This window comes from Opisthorchis viverrini (assembly GCF_000715545.1).
Source record: "Opisthorchis viverrini unplaced genomic scaffold opera_v5_213, whole genome shotgun sequence".
NCBI lineage: Eukaryota > Metazoa > Platyhelminthes > Trematoda > Opisthorchiida > Opisthorchiidae > Opisthorchis > Opisthorchis viverrini.
In genome coordinates this window covers 330,170-355,667 of record NW_008751871.1, presented here as the reverse complement: position 1 = coordinate 355,667, position 25,498 = coordinate 330,170, and the positions used below count along the sequence as shown (strand labels likewise).

At 45.0% G+C, this 25,498-nt stretch overlaps 2 protein-coding genes across 2 annotated transcripts in view; one reads left to right on the top strand and one right to left on the bottom strand.

Annotated features, from left to right (window-relative positions):
- The window catches only part of T265_08371 (hypothetical protein), a gene marked incomplete at both ends in the record, with an annotated part of 39,939 nt that extends 38,181 nt beyond the window's left edge, over positions 1-1,758 (top strand). Inside the window, one exon of the mRNA XM_009174155.1 lies at positions 1,365-1,758. Within this exon, the coding sequence (XP_009172419.1) occupies positions 1,365-1,499 (135 nt within the window). The remainder of the gene's footprint in view (positions 1-1,364) is intronic.
- A 4,820-nt stretch (positions 1,759-6,578) lies between these two features.
- On the bottom strand, positions 6,579-12,741 carry T265_08369 (hypothetical protein; the record flags this gene model as incomplete). Its single annotated transcript, XM_009174153.1, has 3 exons — positions 6,579-7,025; positions 10,815-11,282; positions 12,109-12,741. The coding sequence occupies 3 exons, from the start codon at positions 12,739-12,741 to the stop codon at positions 6,579-6,581; spliced, it is 1,548 nt and encodes a 515-aa protein (XP_009172417.1).
- Positions 12,742-25,498: the final 12,757 nt, after the last annotated feature.

The window sequence follows — 25,498 nt, the reverse complement described above, 5'->3', positions numbered from 1 at the left end:
GTGATTCACCCTCACTGTTGGATTTTTACACTTCCAGTGGTATACTTGATCACTTCGTCTCTGCATTACCAGCAACGTAAACGTTCAACACGGTTGTGCTCTCTGGTCCGATTCTCTTTGTTAATGCTCAACTACAGCCTGTGTGAAGTGAAGCAATTCTAGCCTGTAGCTTGAGGGAACGGATAGCACGTTGCCGGTAGAATGCACCTAAGTTGTTGCCACAGCACGATCGTTAAACAACCGCAACGAGGATATACCAGTTCTGGACACCCATCTGTACCAAACAGTAAATCGACCAACCTGAACGCATAATGGTTGTAAGGGCGAAACACCGATACCACTACAGCTAGATGGCGTCTCCAATGGTTGGGATACCCCGGCCTAAGGACTGAAGTCACGGAACAAACTAATGTTATTGTTTGATCTATTGGCACCTCCCAGTAGCACTCTATTTGATGTTTTTAAGTCTGAAACGTTAGTCCTATCGCCTTGTCAGTCTACCACAGCATTCTGAAATGTTACATTGCGACACACCCTCATCGTTTAAAAAGCTGTTGTCACTGATAGACTCAGCTTCTTCTGACCAAAAATCAGTACCAAAAATCGAAGAGCAGAGGAAATTACAGCATTTGTTAGCGTACCATCAAAAGTAGAAAACGGATAGATAAATACACGGATGAAGGAAATTTGCATGTGTTAAAGGGTCTTCGTTTAATTCCTAATGTCGCTTGACTTTTAAATGTTTTTACCTTCTTATACTCATTACCATCTTTCTGTCATCTCTAAATCGTGTACTCGTTGTCCGTGATTCTATTTAGGGTACAAAAGTGGTCAACTTTGCACTAACGGTAGTAGCCGATGTTAACAGCGTGCTTGGCATCGTTAGAAAGATCGGAAGAGGATGCCATATACTTGAGGCAATAGCGCACAAGGCGCCTTTGAGCGCTTCAGCGGGCAATGTTGGCCAGTATCTCTAGCCATTCGTCGTTCAGCTGTAGCACCTTTTCGCTGTCTAACTTCCATGTCACCCAAAGGTTGCACGAGGGCTGGGATACTGCCAGGTTGCCCAAGCCTAGACAGGGACAGTCGAGACCCAGAGGTCGGGTTCGAACCACGGATCTTTCGGTCAGTAAATTCGCGCTCTAATCACTTGGGCCATCTCGCCTCCATCTCTAGCCATTAGTATGGCTGGTCTCAGTGTCTCCGAGAAGATGACAGAGTTTGCTGACACTGTTTTAAGTACTTGAAAGAAGTTATTTTCTCTTCAACCCCCTCCAATTCGCGCGCTACTTATCAATTGCACTTTTTCCTACAGGCGCTTCGATGCATGCACTGCGTTAATCATCTACTTTGTCTGTTTCCAGATCTCCAGCGTGGTCACTTCAGCTGCTGCAATGGCCTACGAATTAGCCAAACCACTACTGGGTGAACGGGCAGATACGGAAGCCAGTTCATCCGTCCAACCTGGATCCCGATCTGAGGACCCACCGGACATTTGAGGACAATGGTGATAATGCGTATCCCCAATACTTTACTTTCCACCTGAAACGTGCTCAGTCTATTCTTTCCTTGATGAAAGTCAAGTGTATTGTCTTTCTGTACCATTCCACACTGTCAGGTCCGAGAGTTGCTTTTGACTTGCTGTCGGTGGATCATGATAATATCGTTCTCATACTTTGTGTTTGATAAAGTGCTATGCGACCACAATATATTTCGAATTTGTCAGTCCAGATTGGTTAATTACACAAACTTTCAAACGGCATGTGGGAAACACTGTTGGAACGATAACACCTGGGGGCGTCAGACTCGAAAATTATCGGTAAAGCTTTGAGTGTCGGCTGCTTTACTTCGAATCGACTATCTACTAAAACAAGACCAGTTTCTCCGAAAATATCTCGGACAGAAGGCCTCCCGGGAGCAACGATTGGCTGCTAGATCTGAACATATCGCGACCTAACGTTAAACTGCCAAACACGTATGGAGAAAGTCCTTCCTGTATCGCCTGTGGCTGTACCAAGCTGATCCTTCAGTACATCAAAAAGGCGACAGCGTTGCTCTTGTTGTGATTTACTGGCCATCGTTTGTCTGAAAATTCCAGCACCGTGTTTATACAACACATCCCCAAACCATTAAAGATATCTTTCAACAGGCTGGAATAGGTGTAGCGTCCAAACTTTTGCAGATCCAGTCGTTGATATTTTTTCCAGAGAACGGCAGATTTCACTACTCACTAAAGTCATCAGTGGTAGGAACCTCTGGATCTCTTTGGCTAGTGGAGGTCACATTCCGGAAGTGAAAACCAACACTTCGCAGACGGTTATGTTGAAGACCCAAATCTTTGCGTAAATTGTGCCAGCTTTCCTCTTCAACTTCATTTATACAAGTATAGAAGACCCACCACCAGGCCTTAATGTGTTTGGGGTCGAAGTGCAGCCGGGGGTTCGCTGACAGATATCGACAGATGACAGCATTTTTGGACCTGACCTTGTAATGCAAACAATAATAAGTAATCTAAATAATTCTACTCCACGGTCCAGTATGCACCTCACACCCGCAAACTGCAAGACTGGGTGGACTCGAACCCTAACCTCATGCTTGCGGATGAGCCGATTGAGGTAGTAGACAAATTTGTCTACCTGAGCAGCTGCATCAGTCACAGTGGTATCGCAAAAGATGATATTTTCGTTCGGGTCTGGAAGTCCATTGCAAATTTTATGAACCTGTATAACCTTTGGCACAGATGTGACACCCGTCTATCCGTCAGTGGTCGGGTTTACAAGGCTGTTGTGGCGCGCTACATGATGCTACGTAGGTCAGAAACCTGGTCGCTTTGCGCTGATGAAGTCAAAGACTTTCGGTGTTTGACAATCGACGTCTTTGGAGCATTGCCCGAGTATGGTGGAAACACCGGGTCAATAATGTTGAGGTAAGTCGAATGGCTTTCGGAAGATACAACTCGCCCATGATAAGTGGACTGATCGTACTCCATAGGTTATGCTGCCTTAACCACGTGCTCCGCATGCCAGCCGACCGACTTCCTCGAAAGGCCCATTCCGCACAACGATGTGAACGGTATAAACGAGCTAGGGGAGTTCAAACAATGACTTGGCACAGACGTTTTAAAGCCAGTACTGGAAAACTCAGTTCTGTTGGTCATCACTGTCTTCCCGGATGGGGACCCAGAGATGGGACAAATGGCTAGAGGCCAGACATATGGTTAGAGAGATTGTTAGACATGAAACAGTCACCCCCTCGATGGCGCCAGTACATCCATGCTATTGCCTTCAATGCAGAGCTCCCCTCCCGATGTCCTTAATTGGAAGCCCAGTGACAACTTTACTTGTGCATCAATTATATCAGCGCGGCTATCTACCGTATCTCCACAAATCGGTCGGCGGAACTGTGGTAGCTAGAACCAACATGCGGCAAGTATGCGGTTCTTACAGCCGATGATGATGATGATGGAGTTATCTTCACTGACACCTGTCCTCTTCAGACCATTTGATCGGATCAGCTGGAATGGGATGCAGTTATACCCCGTTGCAAAAGCTCCCCCGATTTCTCGGACTCTTGCGATCCATCAGCGCGCTTCGTTAATTTTTAGGCTTTCCATTAGTTGATATTTTGGAGGTGCTGCGCATGCCACCAAAGTCGTGTGTTGCTTGTATGATTTCCTGGCCCTGCCAAATGCAATGTTACTTGGGATGTGTGAGCAACATGGGGCTGGCAGTATCAAATGCGGTAGGCTTCTTTCAACTTTCTCCCCTCGTCATCATACCAGCCGTAACAGCCCGCGAAGCTCTGAAAGCTTGCTAGCCAACCCAACTCGATATTGTTGATCTACAGAGACGCGTTTTATGTGGTGAACTGAATAGCTTTGCATCAACGAAGTATCCCAGAGGGGCAGCGGATAGATACGCGTGGCCACAGTATGCTTTCCTCGGAATCCAGTAGTATACTCCAAAATGAATGACGTTCTTATAACGAAGCGCAGAGATGACTGTTTACTGGAATCAGCCTTCGTGCTAAGCAGAATTTCCACACCGTAAATACCACGAGCCATTGCATCAGAATCACAATGTCTACGAAATATAAAGCGCGGGAAACCCGGGTTCGCCTCGAGTGGTCTGAGATGAATGAATGAAATAAGGCTTTGTATGAGTGTTGATGGGACACAACATACTTTGATCGGAAGAGTGAACAAGGTCCTAGAAAGAGCTACCTATTGCCCAATTTGACAAAGTACGGAAGTTGAAAGCCGCAATGTGGAACTAAATTACGGTTATTTTGATTTATTTTACTGAGCAGATGCGGAGCAACGGTTAGGTGATTGACAGCTTGAGTGAATCAGAAAGACTTGGCAAAAGACATATGAGGAATTAGTGAATGAACAGCTGTAAGGAGGCGAACATCCTGAGACGCGTATGCATAGGTTCTTAACTTTTCTGCCGATGTATACTTCAGCATGATTGCACATGAGTTGGTACACGATGTGTGAGGCAGAGAGATCGTTTACAATACGCGACGAAAACCGTCATGATAGATAGCAACATCAGTGTTGATACTGACGTTTCACTGCTACAAATTTTACGCACTCATACTTAAACCTAAGATGAAAGAGCGCACAAGGGGGGAAACTGGTTCTGGTTTATTGAAAACATTCATAGGTGCCTATACCACCGAGCGTTCAATCAGAATATCTGAGGACTGACACCGGGAACATCACTGACATCGATTAGACGCCATTTCTTGCAGTGATTCCTGCCAAGCACAAGAGGGACCCAGCGGACCCCAGCCTGAATGGCGGATCGCAAGAACAATAACAGCAACGTCTAAACTATTCTTAATCACCTTCCAGACCTTCCACCAAGTCATACTTTGTACACCCCGACGTTAGACGCTGTTTCGGCATGCGTAGCACATGACTGGGCCATAGCAGCTGATGATACTGGATATTTTCTGCGACTGAATTACCTGCTGCAAAATCGAATTTCTAATTAAATTGTTACGACTCCGTCTGAGATATCGATGGTCAAAGACATGAAGACGCCTAGTATCACCTGTCCGGGAAGTGTTTATGCAGTGCGGGGCACAGTCTCAATATTGGTCCTTAAGGAGGGCAAACTTTATATGTTTCCATAGAGAAACCGTTAAATTATACATATATATTATGTATATATACACATTATATACCTTTGGTGTTACATTCCTTTTCCTTCTGAAATTAAGAAATTCGTATCGACACATACGTTCAACAAGCGGCCTCCCTAGGGCTACGACAAGCCAAGTGCATTAGCAACCCCAAGGATCAGGGGTTTTCCGCCTACGCAGAAAACTTACCTAAGTAGTAAATCAGTGGTTCTCAAAATATTTCGCGTCATGCGCCCCGTTTAGCACATCGTTGAACTCCACCGCTCGAATTCCAAATTATACAAGCACTTCAAAAAAGTAAAATGAAAACCTTGGGTTGTCATTTCAGTCTAGTTAGACTTCAACAGGTATAATCCGGATTTGTAAACCGTAAAAACAAAATGTTATCCATTTTGAAAGATGCCATTTCGTAGGAAACGCAGAAGCATACTCAACTGGGTATAATGTGTGCCAATTTCAGCCCGTGAATAATATGATAATAATACGTGCTCTATAGCTGTTGATGGTGTGTGAACCAGTTCACCGTTCCATGGGCTGCTGACCACCGATTTCCTAAACTAAAAATTGAAGTGAATAATTCTGTCTACTATTTGCAATCCGCTAGCTAATTGCCATCAATCCCACATTCCCAGACAACGACAAACACGTCCTCCATAACGATTCATAGCAATGCTACCACCACATTACCGAAGAGCACAGGGGGTTGTGGACAGAATCGGAGTATCAAATTATGCTCAACTAAGCCTGAAACCGAGCATGATAAATTCGTTGGATTGCAAGTCAAAAATCAAACGTTGAGGATTGCCGGTGTACAGGTGAGCTGTGCGGTAGGAAAACTGACAGAACACAACGAACAACACACACAACGAGCAGACTACTGGGCTATTCATCCCTACCCATTGAATGAGTGACACTTTGCAATGAAATCTTCACCCGACAGGTTGCTCCACTGACTAATACACTTCTTTTACCCTTTGACTAGTCAGTGTTGTATAGGCTGGTCTATTTCGCGTGGGGAAAGTACACGACGATGAACAGACTACTGCGCATCTTTAGGCGTTTCGGTTAGTGTATGCCTTTTTATGTCTTTGTGAATGTCCTAGCCTCCAGCACTTCCAACCACTGGGATGACTGTATCGAATTGAATGTGTCGATTGTTACCTATTTGACTCACTGTTGTCAAATGTAAAAACAGTAGATTTTCAGCAAAAAGTATGCCAACAGCGAAATTCCAGAGGCTCAGCCAAGAAGGATTTGAACTTAGAGCCGCTAGCAAGTACTGATGCCAATCTACAGCGAACGTTTAATACTGTGCACCGGTCATTTATTGCTCTAAAAAACTCACGAAGCAAAATGATCTGTTCGAAAAAATACTGACAAAAATTACTTCTGTAAGAATAAGAGAAATGCACATTGGCCGCCAAAAATCAATCAACATTTTCTGGCCTCGTCCGTTGAAAGAAAAATTGCTGCTCTATCCATTGATTTACTTGTACAGATGTTTGGTGTAAATCTATGCGTGGACCGTGAATCAACGCGTTTCGGATGGTCCAAAATTCGGCACGAACAAATTCGTAGAATGCCTGTTCAATTTGCCAAACCCGGCTATCGCGAAACACTGCACGAGTTGACGCATTGATTGGAAGTTTGTGCTTAGTTCGCCGTAGATGCCAGCCATCAGCCCCCTGGAGCAAGCCTGTCGAACCTTGAAAAAACCGAGGAAGAAGTTTTTCCAATAATGTTACGAATTCATCGAACTCCTCAGTAAGACCGACAAGAAGATAGTCTTCCGCTACCCTGCGTTTAGCTGTTTCGAGGGCCTCCGGATTCCCAGGGATACGGCAGTACGCAGCATGTCCACAGAAGAAAGGAACCTGAAAGAAACCGAAGGCTGTTCATTGCAAACCGCATACTATTCATGGAAAAAGCAACAGAGTACACCTATATCCCAAAATCACTCAGAGGCAACCAAAGCACTAACAGCTGTTTAATAGGAAAACGGAGTGAGCCTCGTGACAACGCTGGCCATAAAATAACTATACATATTGGGACTATGATTCAAGTATTTCTGACACAAGGAGCCAAAAATGGCACGGTCGACACGTTCACAGATATTTCTCACTCTACATCTGGTTCTGATGAGAACAATATAGACCCCGTCACCTCGATTCTATGGAATCATTATTAAAGCGACTATTCCCTAGAGAATCTATGTAGGATTATCACAGCGTCCAGCTGATAAGGGGGGGGGGCAACAACAAGCTAATGTGCCCACATCATTCGGTGAGGAATGTTCCTGAGGATACGAGACATAAGTTGAACTAGTAGCACATTCCACTTGCATTCCAAGTAGTGTCATCAGCTACCAGCCGTGTGTGGGTTGCATGCTGGTTCCAGCTACCAACGTTTATTCGTCATTCGTGTTGTGAATGTGTGTACAGCTACACACAACCAGGTTAACTTCCAAGTCTTCGGAAATTTCAAACGCGTCTCTTTTTCGCTATCAGTTCACCAGAGCCTACTTGGCACACAAATCTTGGACGTCAGTAAAGCTCGTGTCAAAACTTGGAACCACATAGATGAGAGAGAGGCTGATTCTCAAGCACCATCGATTCCACGGTTGATTTCTTGATGATCTTGCAAGATATTCTTGATTTTCGTCCCCAAAACGATGTTCATGTCAGATCACAACATTACTTTTACTAAGATGAGTTTGGATGAATGCAGATTTAAAAACAGGAACAAAGCAAGAAAGAAACCACAATTAAAATGACACACGTTATTAAGGCCACCAATTTACTCTCGCTTTGAAACGAAAATGTAACTTCACCTTTAAAATCAGAGACATCCTTAGTCACGCTCAGTCGAAAACTACCGAATATTCTGTTTTGGAATATAAATCTTCCAAACCTTGGAAACTGACAACTTTCTTTGAGACTTTCTAACTGCCTGTCTAAGTAATCATGGACCCGATTCTATATCTAATCGGAGAAAGCAACGCTCCTTTCTAACGATGACATCCTTTCGAGGGAAAATAACATAAAGAATCTTGCGTTCAGATCTCTAGATAGAATGTTTTCAACAACAATTTGGTTGGCCATCTACCATTGTACTCATGTCTTTCATTCGACTCGCTCAACTTGAGCCAGACCTTGAAATTTTTTGGTTTCGATTTCTGCATTACTAACGTGATGATATTCACCATCGATGAAGATCGTATGTAATGACTGTTTATACTTTGGAACATCACACTTATAGTCAACCGACCATTGGGTCGAAAAGTATTGCTTTATTTCGTTGCATTCCCTGATTGATGTCCAAAATGCTGAGAATCCTCTAGGGTATTCAGAAATAAGCCAGACAACATGGAGTTCCTGAAGGTTTATGTAAATAGGTATTTCGATTTTGCGTCTGTCTCTAAAACTCACGAGTCCGCGTTCTGTAACCGAAGACTCCGTATCTATGCAATCGCTTCCTTACACCAGCATACCATTCTGCCCTGGAACACCGCTAAACAGTAGAGGCACGTCAGGTGTCTCTAGCATTGCTTGTTTCAGCAAACTGGCCAATTAATTTGCAACCAGACGCACTGTGTGAATTGCGTACAATTCGGTCCGATTAGTACATAAGGTTGATGGAAACTCGGGTATTGCGTTTACCCGAGGAGCCCAACGAAGGGGACCGGGGGACTGTCAACAATTGCATGAGCAATGTTCCGTCTGATTAAATTATTCATAGTAGCCTTGTGAAAAAAAGGTGGCTAAAACGGCTGCTACTATCATGGGAGCAACCTTACCCCAGCGGCAACACAAATACTAGCTCCAGTAACAACGCTACGCTTGGTGTCATCATGCGGGAGAAAAGCAGGGATTGCAATGACCACATCTCCGCATTCAGACAAGCTCTCGGAAAGAATTAAGAATACCGCCGGTTAGCAAGAACGGTTTTCCTGGGGTCTTCGACTTCGTGGATAGGTTTTTCCTGCTATATGCACTTGTCTAACGATAGAGTCTATGAGTGCTTACAGTGACTTTCAATCCAACATTCACAATCCTGTTAGAACTGATAGTGAGCTGTCAAACTGCCTCCAAAACTGGTGGGGTTCGCCAGGAAAATCTCATTCTCCAGGTCCCGTCAGTTTTTTTAGTGACATCCAAGGGATCGTCAACCTGGGTAGAGAAATCAGGCTGGAGAACGATTAGTCACCAACATCAGCTGGAAACTTTGTGTGTTGTACGATGGTTCCAGCTTCCATTGTTTCAAAATCGAAAGTCGTTCAACTGAGGCACCATTTTCGGTGCAAATCTGTCAACCTGTGGGAAGTATGAGAGCTGAAATACTGCCAAGCTGACTCATCCTCAGTGAGAACAACCAAATCATGATTGGGTTCGAACCACTTTTCATTGGTAGCAAGATCAGGGAGTGAGATCATGTAGTGAAGGTAAAATCACTTGCTGTAGTGAACTCAGGTGACGACTTAACACAGACCTTCCAGCGTCCACGAAAGTTGGCGCACAACACATTGTGGCACACCAAGAATCCATGGGGAAACATTTGCTCCGAAGATACGATGTCATGGAATTCGACAGACAGCAAATCAGCTTTCAAATCAAGGAAGACGAGCACTGTTGAAAACTGTGTCACTGTTCCATTGTCTTTCGAAGGATACATCAATCACCCTCCCTTAAGACGGAGCCCAGCTTGACTTCCAGGGATCTGTCGCTCTATGTTCAGTCAACCTGTGAACGATTAGACTGAACAGTACCTTGTCATAGCTACTAAGCTAACGTTGTAATGGCCTTCATGGTGTTTGCTCTTAATCTATACGGAAGCTCTTCGTCCGTTACTATTTGGCGCCTAAGTTGATTGCACGCGATCGTGCTGGTTTGGTGGCATGGATTTTCCGGCGTCAGACGACAGTAGTGAGTTTGATAATATATAGTGGTCGTTTGGTCATATCGGAATAGTCAGACAAGCTGATCTGAACCCCAGATCGACAATGAGGAGCTATGAAAATTCTCTGAGTATAATGGGCTGATATACCACTGGATGACTTGCAGGAGCTTTAGACAAGGCGAATTGTCGAACGTAATGTTACTATCGCTTGATCGGAAGCGATTTCTGCACCACAGATGAAGCGCAGTCTTGCAATTTAGCTCCCCACCGGTAGTTGACGGCCACGTGGTTCAACCGCGTCCACGGTTGGTTTGTGCTTGGCAGCCACCAAATTACCAAATGTGGGCGTTTATGCCGGAAATCCGCGCCGATCAGGAACAGTTCGTTGTGCATAAATGGAGGAACAACTCTCGGTCGTCCATGTGAGGAACATCTACTCCGAATCGGCCGCTCAGATGGAATTCCATAGAGCTAAGACGACCGACGCGTGCGGTCATATCACCAGCAAGGACAATAATATCAGTACTCCTTGATTAACGAATCAGTCCGGACAAATCTTACGTCAGAACTGCGGTTAGTGGAACATAAGGTGATAAAACGAACATGCAAGAGACATCAGAAAAGCAAATGGATGGGTGATTGCATATGCCTTAACTTGGGTTTTGTATGCAGTATGGAAAACTTTACCGTTGTGCACTTATCGTTATACATGAGCTGTAGTGAAAAAAGTTGCATGCAATACACGTTTACCACAAGAGTCAACTCACCTGTACCCATAGATCCTTTGGTTGACAGTCTAACCCACCATTAACAACGCAATCATCAAAGGTTTGCTGACGATCTGAATGCTTCATTCGTTTTCTAATCACATTCGGTCGGAAGTCGTCACCAAAACGCAAAAAGTAGTAATGTGACACCAGTCTTTCTAACGGGTCTCGAATCATGTTCAGGTAAGTGGGTTGTAACGTGGACCCGAGCTGAGCGAAGTCCAAGAACACAAAATGCCCGTGCAATAACAAAGGGCGTGCATAGCGTCGGTTAGACATGTTATGTACCAGCTGCAGTTGGTTGAACCGATTAAGGTATACTCCATTCCAGCTAATATTCACCATTGTGATGCCAATATTGTTGCGTTTGCACAGATGATAGATAAGATGTACCAAAGAAGTGCCTCCAGTTTTTGGAACGCGGTTGTACACGACAAGGTTGATGTTGTGCTTCGAGACTGGGATAGACTGCGTGGGGGATTCAAGAAAACTGTGACTGAGGCTGCCTCTGCTCCAGAGCACAGTCCGGATGACCACGAGGAGGCCCAAGAAAGACAGTGAAGCAAGAGTCAAATTTTTCACCAAACGAGATCTAGGAACCAAAGTAATGAGAATAAATTGCCAGTTTCTCATATTCGAACATTTGGAGAAACACAAGTAAACAAGGACAGGGCCGTATAACCAAAACCACGAGAAAACAACAGTCAACGACAACCGTCAGGGTAATAAGAGGTATATGGAACAAATTTCTGCGGCATATTCTGAAACAAACTGTCAAATGTGATGAGGCTAATAACGAATGGATTTGTATGAACATCAAAAGGCGAAATGTGCGCCACCACCGCAGTAAACAAACGTCGACCACTTATTCAGGACCACTTCTTTCGGATTCTTACAGGCTCAATAGCAGTCCTGCCTTATTGAACTTCGAAGTGAGATCCAACGCTGCATGAAACTGGTTAATTGGTTTAAGGTGTGGTGTACAACTTTTTCATGGTCTTTGCAACAAGTCCACTCGACTCATGAAACTCGCTCATTTGACCACTTGAGACTGATAGACCTACCGTAAGTCGCCGGACAAATCTTACGTCAGAACTGCGGTTAGTGGAACATAAGGTGATAAAACGAACATGCAAGAGACATCAGAAAAGCAAATGGATGGGTGATTGCATATGCCTTAACTTGGGTTTTGTATGCAGTATGGAAAACTTTACCGTTGTGCACTTATCGTTATACATGAGCTGTAGTGAAAAAAGTTGCATGCAATACACGTTTACCACAAGAGTCAACTCACCTGTACCCATAGATCCTTTGGTTGACAGTCTAACCCACCATTAACAACGCAATCATCAAAGGTTTGCTGACGATCTGAATGCTTCATTCGTTTTCTAATCACATTCGGTCGGAAGTCGTCACCAAAACGCAAAAAGTAGTAATGTGACACCAGTCTTTCTAACGGGTCTCGAATCATGTTCAGGTAAGTGGGTTGTAACGTGGACCCGAGCTGAGCGAAGTCCAAGAACACAAAATGCCCGTGCAATAACAAAGGGCGTGCATAGCGTCGGTTAGACATGTTATGTACCAGCTGCAGTTGGTTGAACCGATTAAGGTATACTCCATTCCAGCTGATATTCACCATTGTGATGCCAACATTGTTGCGTTTGCACAGATGATAGATAAGATGTACCAAAGAAGTGCCTCCAGTTTTTGGAACGCGGTTGTACACGACAAGGTTGATGTTGTGCTTCGAGACTGGGATAGACTGCGTGGGGGATTCAAGAAAACTGTGACTGAGGCTGCCTCTGCTCCAGAGCACAGTCCGGATGACCACGAGGAGGCCCAAGAAAGACAGTGAAGCAAGAGTCAAATTTTTCACCAAACGAGATCTAGGAACCAAAGTAATGAGAATAAATTGCCAGTTTCCCATATTCGAACATTTGGAGAAACACAAGTAAACAAGGACAGGGCCGTATAACCAAAACCACGAGAAAACAACAGTCAACGACAACCGTCAGGGTAATAAGAGGTATATGGAACAAATTTCTGCGGCATATTCTGAAACAAACTGTCAAATGTGATGAGGCTAATAACGAATGGATTTGTATGAACATCAAAAGGTGAAATGTGCGCCACCACCGCAGTAAACAAACGTCGACCACTTATTCAGGACCACTTCTTTCGGATTCTTACAGGCTCAATAGCAGTCCTGCCTTATTGAACTTCGAAGTGAGATCCAACGCTGCATGAAACTGGTTAATTGGTTTAAGGTGTGGTGTACAACTTTTTCATGGTCTTTGCAACAAGTTCACTCGGCTCATGAAACTCGGTCATTTGACTACTTGAGACTGATAGACCTACCGTAAGTCGAGGCCGGGCAAAAGCAAAGGAAAGGAAAAAAGACAACAGAGGTAAAACAGACTCACGACACTCCTACTGAAAAAAACAAAAGCATAAAATTTCACAAAAGTTCCAATGACACCGAACGAATAAACGGCAAAATTAGCCATAGGCCTGTGAGTTTCTCAGTGAGTGAAGCATAGATGGTATCCATACCTGAAAACTTGACCTGGAAAACCTGCTGGTTGGGTATTGGTCATTGTCAAGACAACGCCGGCGGTCTCACAGTTTGAAACCCACTAGTTTGTCCGCAAGCGAACGCAACCAAAAATCGAACGTAGAAGTGTACGACATAGAGCTACTGCTACGCATGAACATTGGGTATTTTATGCAATGATCATAGAGCTTCCTAGGTACCATTATCCAAACCATAAACATACAGGAAACTTTCATTGGGTGAATCGGAAAACGTATTTACATAGAGATTTTCTTCCTTCGAGATCGCGTAATTTATGATTGCCTAAAACGACGCGGATATGCCCGATTTTATTTGCAACATCCACATCTTCTTTTACTATTTCGCATATGGACGATAAGCTCCAGTAAAACAGTATTTTGCTATCTTTCTCGTGAACACAATGCCATACATTTGGACGTTCCTAACTCCCACCGTTTGCTGTTACTCTTCCGTTGAGCACAACTAAGGCTTGAGTGCCGCTATCACCATAGTCGTGAGAAAAACATGAGCAAGGAATGTTGACGCCAAATATCATATAGTCATGAAAAACAATGCCCTTGTGAATTAAGAAGAGGGAAGTCAAAAACAGTGCAAAATGAAGGGAACGGTCAAAGATAACGTGTCTGTACCCTAAATCAGAAGTTAAGCTGGCAAACTTGAGCAGTATGACGCAGTGGGACACTATCAGTAGGAATGACCCAGCATTCCTATTGAACCCCTGCTGAGCACAAACCTGCGGCGAAACGACGGAAGAGCCCTAGTTGGATAGTCCAGCCAGGGAGTTGTAGCGTGCTCGTCGTCGTGACTGGTTACGTACGATTTCCCGTTAAACTAATCCAGAAGGCACAGTGAAACACCACCTTGAACCCCGCAACCGACCACTATTCCTATCTGTAAGTACTGACGACCTTCATACCAAATCGACTGCAGTCTGACCACAGAATGTAGCCTTGTTTAAAACATAATCACTCCATTTCGCCCTTTCTGTATACAGCGAAATGTCGTGCGCGAAGTGAGAGGAATAACCAAGTCGCTAAAGAAATTGTTTCTGTTGATGTAGCTACTGTATCAGCCCTATTCCGCAGGCTATAAATTTAACGATGACGTGGATGAAGATGGGAGAAGTAGTCCTAGCGTTGTTCAATTCAAGCTGGCTCTACCAGATTCAAAATGAAAATCTTCTCACATATCCATGATTGAGTAACAGGGTTCTACCGTTGACGTTGCATTCTACACAAAAATGACTTTATTATTGGGGAACACTTACGTGGTAGTTATTCAGGGAGGGGGTTGAGGGATCAGAAAAGGACTAATTGATGCCATATTCTGTGCCGAAACAGAGGATAACGCGGCACACAAAAGAACATTTCACTGAAGTGGTAGTCCATGCATTCTACGGGGTATGTATTGTGAACAATCACGTTTGTGTGGAGTTTCAGGCACCGTCACTGGCGGTAAAAGCGAGGAAGATGGGAGGGGTGGCTGTGTCTGAGATTACATAAAGGTCTGGTATTGATAATCACCGGAATGATTGACGGTTTCGCAGTTGCAATCATCTAAACCTTGCCCAACTGAAATAAGGGCGAGATGGCTCAGTGGTTAGAGCGCGAACGTACTAACGTACTAATCAACCTCCGTTCAGCCTACGATCCATACGAATCACATGGAGCAGAGGCAACAAATTAACATCTAATTAGTTGAGTTGTACATAACATTGAAGAATGCAACAAGCGACGATGGAAAAATGGTGAGCATACACAACATACCTCATCAGCACAGCGCCCGACAAATGGTTCACAAATTATTTGTCCAGAGACAGGCGTACGCCATATTATACCAAAAAGGAGTACTCAAAAGTGGTTTCCATCTGACGGCTTCTGAAAAAGGATGAGGATAAATGCAGAGGTGAGTGACAGCTCTACACACAAACAGTACCGTTCATCAAAATGGTTAGAGGAAGATACCTCCAAAATGAAACACTTTACAAAAAGACGTAACGTCCACAGAGAAGAGAGTGGAGTTATGCGCAGCCAGCTGGGCCAAAATACCAAAACCAAGAAGTGCATAACATTCTGTAGTACTAGCGAAATACGTTCGTTTGCATACCAATTTGGTTTTGATGGGGGACTCACCTGGAACATAACTGAATCTTTCGCTTATGTTCTTAGGCAATTTGAGTTCAAGTAGGAAATAAGGTCCACGGGAGCTCGGGGATCGCCCATCTGATGAGCCTCAAGAAGGTCGAAACCGATCGTGGGCTGTCGAAGAGTTTTCAGCAACTTTATGAGTAGTGCATTACATCTATTCTATGGTACATTTGTAGAACGAAATGTCACAGAATAGATAACATACTGCAGTTCGCATTCATAGGGTCAAAGAAAATAGTCGAACGATTTACGGTACCGCATATGTGGACACGAGTTGCAAGTCAAGACTCAGTGCGGTAGCAACGTGTAACTCAAACAGGAGCGGGATATGGGCGACTTAAGTGAGAATCTGATTCGATAAACAGACACGTTACAGATGAGTGCTAGGTCGTAGCATAGAAACGAGCAAAGTAGGCGAAAGCACACAAACGCATAGAAAGAGTTATGGATGAACACACGTGAACACGCTCGGGTGATCCAATTCAAGCGAGTCGGGCTTAAAGTATGTGTCGACGCGGTGGATATGCGAAGAGCAATAAAACGGCTGAACGTTATATCGATGGATTCAAACGAACTCGATACATCTGATACCGAAAAACTTGCGCGTTCCCTATCGCGGTGAAAAAATTAAAGCACGCATTTTCGGAGAAAACAGCCGACGGGAGAAGGCTGATTTAGTAGCAAGTTATCCGGTGACACTTAGTATGGCGATGAAAACGGTCGACTTCGAACCAGTGTTCCTCTGCATTTCAGCATCATAGAACCAAATCATCATCATCAACATCATCGTACTCAGAGACACCAACATCAATGTTGACACTAACTCTTCACTGCCGTACAATCACGAAGTTCATCTAATTATATTTGAAGTCTATGAATGAAAACAGGAGAAAAGTGTGGGTGAAAAACGGAACCGATGCTGGCTTTTCTCAAACACTCTGAGGTACCTACACCTCCAAACACTCACTGAAACATTCTGGAAAGAAACTGACAGCCCAAACGCCACTGACACCAGTCAGCCACCGTTTCTTGCAATGTCTCCAGCAACGCAGGGAGGTCAACTGGACCCCGTCGTGAAAGACAGATCGCACCAACAACATCAAAACTCTTCATCACCTTTTACAGTATGTCAATATGGGGGCTGCATCACCTTAACGAAATTCTGTGGCATACCCCGCTGAAGAAGTGGTTAGCAGCACTGATCAATCAACAAAATCAAACGCACCCTTGAAGTCAAGGAATACCAGCATCGTGAGTCGTCTGTACATGTGGCGTTGCTCTAAAACCTGACGGAGTGTGAAGATGTGGTCAACGCAGCCCCTACCCGGTCGAAATCCCGCTTGGTTCTCACGAGTCAAGGCTTCGCGTGTCTGGGACGGTCTCCTTCTCCCAGATAAACCCAAATAGGCTAGACAGCCATTGGCTGAGGAATCCACCGCCATCCTTGAAAAGAGCAGGTGAAAAGTCGTCAGGACCAGCACCATGGGCTGGGGAATCCCCCGCCATCCTTGAAAAGAGCAGGTGAAAAGCCGTCAGGACCAGCAGAACGATGACACCTGAGTAGAGAATACCTTCGGACACTTCTGAGACTGAAGGTGGCTCCATATTTACGGTCGACCTTTCTGTTGAAGGCCAGGTTTCGAGATTGGAAGTAGCATATGGCGAGCTGAATTGCTACTCGAAGTACTGTGCCCAGCAATCCAAACGTTCTAATTTGCTGCATATCAGGGAGCCATTTTGGCCCCTGGTTATTTCGCTGACAAGGAGTTTCCGAGGACCAGTCGAAGGAATCAAGTGGAGCAGTTTGCGCACGTTTCCAGTATTCTTTGCATCTTCCATTTCTTCAGCCTTTCGGGTTCACCAAGCTTCTCGGTCTGCGCGGACACTCATTTTCACCTGGCGTCGGATGATGCGCCGGGTAAGGTTGTGGTGGCGGCCAGGTGGAATCAGTCGCCGAGTCTCCAGCAAAGGCACGGTCCTATCAGAGATCCAATGCTTGGACGGGGGTGGCCGGGTTATCCGGAAAACACACGTTCCGGCTTCGAGCAGCGTTTGGACATCCCTTCCCAGTGGCTCTTATATCCGACACCGTACGGTCCGGCAGGTGTTCGAGGAGCAGGTGGAGCAGTTGGAAGCGACTCCATAAAACGATTCCGGTAAATTCGCCTAAAATCCGGATCTGTCAGACTCTCGGTTGCCAGGCAATTTCTTCGCAGCTTACACGGTCCAGAAAGACGAAGAGAGAAGCGACTCCGGACGAGCGTGCGGCTTAAATCCACGAATGTATTCTAAAACGAGCGGCAGTAAGTTACTCATCAGAGCCATCGGTAACTGACGACAATGCGATCAACTTGAATTTGTCGCCATCAAGCTGTTGGAGAACACCATGTGGCCAAATGACTCCGACTGTTTCCGAAGTTAAAACTGCGTAAAAACAGTCGGCAGTAAGCACATCCATGTCGACCACCTGATTAGGTCTCAGATGCGCTGAGCCAACTTGTGCATTCAGGTCTCAACAGCGACATTTGAGCTTTTGGGTCGCTGAAACGGAGCAATCAAGGCGTCGTAAAACTTTTCCTTGATAATGTCAGAGCTACAGTCGGTTGGGGCGTAAGCAGGCACGATAAAGAAACAGCGAACAACTTCCCGTCTGAGACTCCTTCATAGACGTTTCCAGACGAACCGCACAGAGGCCACTATCAACGGGTACCAAGTCAAGCGAGGGTCTTTCGGCCCAGGGACTTAGGACGATCTTAACAATTACACATCCTGCCGCAGCACCCTCTGGATCACCAGAGTTGCGTATCCGAAAACGAGTGAAGATTGACGGGGCGGTCAGCTCAACCAATGTAATTGCACCTTGAATTTGTGTTTCTGAGGCATGTTACATATCAACGCCAAACGAGTCTAGTGTGAGAGCAATAGCAACTTGTTATCCTGCTTGCTTTAGAGTGCGAAAATTCAGCGCAGCCAGATAGACTGGACGTTGAGGTTTGGATACTTATTTTCAGATAACCGAGGATGTCAGCCCCGGACAATACGCAGGTGTTGCTTGAAAAACCGATGCAGTACAAACGGAGTAATCAGTCCTAACTGACGGGCCTGCAAGGAGAGTTATCAATAAAGCGGGCAGACGGAAAGAAAAAGTACATGAAGGAGAAAGGGGAGCATCAGCAGTGCTGCGCAGGCCACCGCGCAGAAGCTTATCCCACTTGGCCATCGAGCCACGATAGGCTGTTGGTGCAAACCCCTTCTAAGCAGCCAGGCCTCCTATGGAGTAGTCATATGTTAGGGTATGGATCACGTGATTCGGACCAGCCAATCATTTGCTCCAGCTTGGCTTGTGCATGAGTCGACTTACCCCGCCCCGTTGTGTACAGCAAGTAAGGCTACCTGGCTGATGACTCTACACAACGGCCGGTGTAGCACGAGCTTGGTTGTGTGAGTGAAATTCATGGTTTTACGTGGGCGTGTACACTGCAAGGGAGCCCACACCCAAACATAAGGACGACTAGGGATTTTGGATCAAACAGCTGCAGGGTTGGCTGCAGTCATGACTGCAAAGCATTGGTGTTCGGCGGGAAATTCAGGCGCATTTTAATTTTTACATAACTAGTCGCCGCACATGTTTCAACCTCCAACCAAGAGGGCCAAGAAACCATGTAGCATCCGGAGACCAGTCATCAGTAATAACCGACGGGCAGGTCAATTGGACGGATGTCATGTGCGGCTTACGGACCAAACGAACTCATGCCCTGATTGGTCAGAACGCCCGTCAATCTGCATCGATCGTCTTTAGCTCCACGCTTCTCGCCCCCTCACGGAGATTCTGGCACGACCTTGCGAAACAATCTGTGATTATCGTATAAATACAGTTGTAATAATCCTCCGTTGTCTCAATAAATGGCTGTCTGAAGCTACCGTGCCTTTTGATATACCATAGTGGCACAGCAGGGGGCCAAGGACCGAGACAGAGTCGCACGACCGTTCAACAAGTCACAACAACTCGTCCGGTTTCCAGCCGTTGATCAACGTGGCATGAGACTCTTGAATTATCAAAAGCCCCCTCCTCCAGAATGGCTCAGTGGGTCGCGGCACATAAACCATCACTACAAGGTACTTTTATTTTGCTCCCATTATAACACTACGTATTTCGTCAACTGCATAATCGTTTTTTTGTTTGAATACGAAAAACTACAGAAGCGCACACTTGTACTCTCCTGATTTCGCTCGCGCTTGCAGCGGTCATTCGCGAGTCTCATGTAATAACTCTGGTATCAAAACATCTCAGACCATCCTCGGAATCTATTATAGGTGGGACTGTCCAGAAGAACACCTCTGGACAAACATAACTGGATTATTGTTTATTCGCTGACCTTGGCCAACGACGAACTATTTTAAAGAGAGCAATTGTTAGTGAGTCTGTTCCATCCTACTGTATACCCAACTTGGCGTTAATATTTTTATTTCTTGGCCACACATTCCTGGTAAACTAACTTATTGGGTAGCCAGACCACTACAAGGCCCAGCCTCTTCGTGACTGGGTGAATTCCAATCCTCTACTATTTCTCGTCCAAGCGTCCGCCCTGTACACATTAACCTTCGTTTAACCGTCCTTGATGAGGATTTTTCAGGTGCATTTTTGGCTGGTTCTGTTCATAGATCCATTTGTTCTCCCCACGATGACCATCAGGCTCTAAGCGAAATGGTCACTTTGCGCATCTCAACGACACCACTCAAAGACTCTTCGCTCTCTCTAGAACGAACTTTTATCAAATACGTTCATCTTTTGAGTTTTTAGGTCCTCGTGCTTCTCCATCCCGTTTGAAAATTGTTCGTCACACTCATCTCTTTTGGAATTATATACAAACTCCTCAAGGATACCCCAAATTCTGCATCCTCAAACACTTCAGGTTCAACGCTACCAGGTGTGGTCACTAACATATTTTGGAACCGCTGTTCCTGTTGTCCAAATGTTCAGTTTTGCCCTGGTTACAACTTTCGCTATCCCAGTAAGTACAGATGCAGAAATCTCCGCAGGAAATCCGCACCCGGGTGCGGGAAAGTTCAAACCCAGTACCCGGACTTCTGCAAACAGTCGGTTCCTAGCAGAAATCGTCTGGCACGCGAATTTCCCCATTCATTCGTTGCTCCCTCTGGTACGATTCCCAAACGTCCAAAACACTATGTAACAGTGCCGTGATGGTTTGACTGCCCTCACGCTTTTACCCAGCATATTATTTGGGATAGAAGCAAACGTTCTGAAGTACAAATATTTACATGAATTCGGGAGACACAATTTACAGATGTTCACTCCACGGGATATTCTTGGTAGTCCTCTTCAGGGGTTTTTGAACTTTTAATCGTTCTTTTTTCAGCCAGCGATTAAAAACTCCCTCGAGTTGTCGTTTTTGTCGCGGCTTTCCTGTCGACGCGTCTGTAATGAAAGATTTTATTTATGTAAGTTAATCCAGCCATTTGATCATGTTGACCAAGTATGCAATAACCGTTAAGTGCATACAAAGACTTTTGGCCAGCTTGATTGACGCGTGGATCAGTTTTCAATGGTGAGTCTCGGCACCATGTTTCTTGATATTTTGTACCGCTGGTATTCCGGAGGAGCCGCCGTTCCGCTTTTCCAAAATCAACTATCGTGACTTACGTCAACCTTCACCTCCCGTGCATACCAGGGACCATTTCTGAGGCCTCCGTACCTGTTCAGTTCGTCCATGGAAGACAAAGCGAAGGGAGTTCAATCTAAGCCACATAGAGCTTGACGAAATAAAACAAGTACGATAAGAGGTGCGTTGTGTAAGGTAAATAGTGCGGTCTAATAATAGCAGGCAATTTTAAACCAACACCCAAGAAAATCAACTAAAAATCAGCATCATGCTGTCAAAGAATGGCTTATAAAAGTGGGTACAGAAAAATCACGAAGCATTCGTTTACATCAGGATAGAAAAATGCCGTGACACAACATGAAGGAAGTATCGGAACTCAGAAGCATACCGCATCAAGGTATTTCCAGAAAAAACTGCACTCAGGGCGACATGCTGATTTTCAACTGCATCATTCAGTAGGTTTCAGGGCTCCAATGAATGCAAAGCCTTGTGTCCAAATGACATGGTTCTGAGTATGCTGAGGAATTTTCGCCCCAAACAAAGGCGCATTGTGCACGTAATCTAGGAAAAATCGTCATTCTTGGGTACGCCATCGTCATCGGACAGGTATCTGTATGGTTCTTCTCTTCTTAACAAACCCAAAATGGCTGGAACTTTTCACCTCATTCAATATAAATCTTGCACACAAAGGTTCGACCTAGGGCACTGTAATGGCGTCCGTGCATTGCGCATCGAAAAAAGCTGTTTGCTTTGGATGCTCGCCGGAACTCTAAACATTATACGAACGAATTTTGAGGGAAGAGTGGAGTGGTTGAAATGAAAATGACTAAGTTTGCAGTTTGTGAACACATTACACAAATGTCAGCCACCGAGACAAGGGAGAGACTAGTCGAAAGCAGAGCTTTCCGCAAATAATGACGTGGCACTAAAACAAAGCGAGCGATAGTTTATATTTCAGAGAAATCTTGAACTGCAGAGTATTGAGTTTTTCATTACTATTAGACAAATTAAGAATCTTTGATGTCTACTAAACGTTTCAGTCTCCCTCGGCTTGAATGCCCCCCACTGGTGCGAAAGCTTTGCCTTTCTTCCTCACAGGTTCTACACATTGGACCAGTTTGTGCTCACTGGGATGTCAACACATGCTTTGGAGAAAGCCTGGATTTTGTATATCAGTTTGTGAATCTGTGAATCACCCTTGTTTCGTGAAAACCGCTATTGTCGGTCGCCATGAGCCGATCGCCTCAATTTTGCCACGACACTCATTTGTGTTTGGCTATGGGCATTTCGTACAGCTGTCCATTTTTATGTGTCCCCGAGGCTCCTAAATCCCATATCTGTTTTGCAAAAATCATGGCCACTTACGGCCAGCAATGGTTATCACTTTTGGTTCATTTCAGCCGGCTCTATTTCTGAACTAATCGGACCTCATGCCTAGCTTTTCTCGGTTCCTACAATTGCGATGACTTTTCATGCCTCTTTGGTTGTACCTTCCTCTCCGTTGTTCTGTTGCCTGCCGTGTTCAGGTTGTAACGACCCGATCATGCCTCACTCAGCATGCTCCCACAAGTTGGGAAATAAACCTATTAATTTTTCATTGCCCAATGTGTATGACACTGTCCTTTTTCGTGCACTCTCCGGTGCCCGCAAATCCGCCCAGTCATGCTTCATTCTGACTGTAAACGTATGATGATGCCTGACGGTATGTCACCCAGAAGTTGGAAATAAACATAATAATAATGCACATTCCTAACACCATCAGTTAGCAATAAGAGCTGTAATCATTCAGAAAACTTGTACTCCTACTGGATGTGGTTTTATATGTCATGTCAGCAGCCCGTTCCGTGGAAAATTAGATCGCTGGTTTGAGCAACCTTCTTCGTAAAGGTGTCACAAACTTGCGTGAATCACTAGTTCGTAACACCTTCATTGGGTAGGATCTCTTGGGGTCGCCCTCGGCTCCACAATGACAATGGACTGGATGTCCAGACACGACCCACTTAACTCACATTGTGCGTCAAGCAGAACAAAAAAGCCTATCCAAATGACGAAATGAGACAACGCGCGTTTTAAGTCCAGACTGGCCAACCGGCAGTGCTAGTAAGGCGAGTGAGTGACGAACCTCATTACGATTTTGAACGTCTTTGTGTGTGCACTGATAGAATTTGGTCAACAAGACCTTATCAGAGGGCGCTACAATTAACGGGCGTCTGTACAAAACTGAGTTTATGGTGGCAGCGGAAACAGGTACTTCTCAGGAATCCAAGATGGGATGATTCAGGGGTGAACTAAATCAGCCTTCTGGGGGCATGGGTTGTGTTTCCCAAACGGAATTCTGCGAGAGACGTCTCGGACTTTTTTCCCGAGTTATTGAGGGTATTCAATGAATCAAATGAGTGCCCGCACGCAGTCGGGAGTGCTGCCTAAATGGCTTAGCCTGGGTCAGCTGGAAGGCGTAGTTCTAGAGTTTTCCGTCTATATTACAGGTGACCCTTATTTGCCAATTTCATTAGAGCAAAATAAATGTCGAATCCACAGCGCACTAAAATTTCGTCTGGTGGTGCGGACTAATCCGGAAAAGCATTTCTGGCGCACACGCAGTCATAGAGTACTGACTACAGTTAGGCTTGATCTGAGGAACGATGATCACAGTCATCTGTACCTCCATGGCGAGCTAGATACTCCAGAATGTCCGGTATGTTGGTGGTGGTCTCACTTTGATGGATAAAATATATGTAATAATATGCAGCAATATGTAACATACATATAAAACGCATATGTGCGTATACGTATACATATAAATACATACAAAAGTATACGCATTATACGCATGAATATATCAAGACGCTTCAAACCACAACTGAAAACAACACGGCAGAAATTTATACCACGATACATACGTAGGTGAGAGTCAAGTTATTAAGTGGCAACGAAACCAAAGCCACCGCGTATGGAATCACACACAGGCTTTCAGTTGAGGGTGGTGTCCACAATAAACCGGTTCATACGCACGGGGTATTCGGAGATTTTGTATTTCGGCGGGAGATACAAGAAGCACCTAAGGTACGGACACATGACAGGCTAAAGCTAGTCATTCTTCAGCTTGGACCGCACGGTGATTGGGAGGACAACGGTGAAAGATAACCTAGTCCGCTCTACTTCTGCAGTGTCTCTTCGTCTCACCAAACAGATTTCTCTGCTGAGTCGCTCACATGCTGCATTTTATCTTGTTTTTAACTAAAATTCAAAGTGGTGTATGGCCTGGTAATAAACTCGACCTGTTTGGCAAAGGCCATCGCGCCATTTGCAGAGCAGACAACGATATCAACGGGAGGCATTATTTTTATTTCGATGTAGCGTTTTAGCTTGCGCTACTGGTTGCTTGGTGGGTGCCAAGCTTCAGGATTCAGGGCCTGATTCTGTATGTGAACACCATGATCGTGTTTTTTCTCACATAATAAACGGACAACTCTCCACAGCTATAGGGCAGAATTCCTGTTTGGTAGATATGTCCTGCGTGCTTTCGGACCTAACATATTCGCTTACATAGCTTCTAAGCCCTCAGTGTGGTTTAATAATATGTGCCTGCCTACCTTTCTGCTCGGTATTTAGAATTTTGGTTTTCTGTGATTCCTTTTGTGCCTAGATGACTTGCTATGGATTACTTAGTTTTCCTTTTTAGCACATAAATCGGCTCGGGTTTGTTTAGCAACGAAGCAATCGCGAATGAGAACTGGGCTGCGCGCGATTGTCAACACTATCGGATATGGTGGGAGAAAAAAACCTTCTCTATATCTGCAGCTACCAACCTTCTAAACAAGAACTTGAAAAAGATCGGGAGGGAATCATACTTATCAACACAGCTGCGGGGGAGGGTGATAGTGCCAAGTAAATAAATTTGGAAGTGCTGGTAAACTAAAGGTAATTCAGGAAAACCATAAAAAGCACCGTTGTTGTTTGACAGTATGTTCCAGTTAAGCTATGGTTCTTATCCTTTATCTCGGAATGCCCAGCCCAAAAGCTCATCATTTTTCTGCTATCCCCGTTCATATTAGATCTCCCTCTGCATAACCTAAGATTGTACTCCTAAGCTGAGTTAAAAAATTCCGCCCTGTATTTGTCTCCTCCGGCTAGTCCAATGGCTAGTCTCCCTGCTATCTACCTTGACGTCCAGTCTGTGGTTGTGGTCGACCCAAACACCCTATGCAGCCGTTTTTCATTCGGTCTGGCTGGCCTCCTGTCTACACTCACATGTTCCTCCGACTGAATCGAAATTGCTGGTCACTCCACATCGGCCTGACCCTACCTGTCTCAGTTTCCTCGTCTAATCCAGACCTAGCT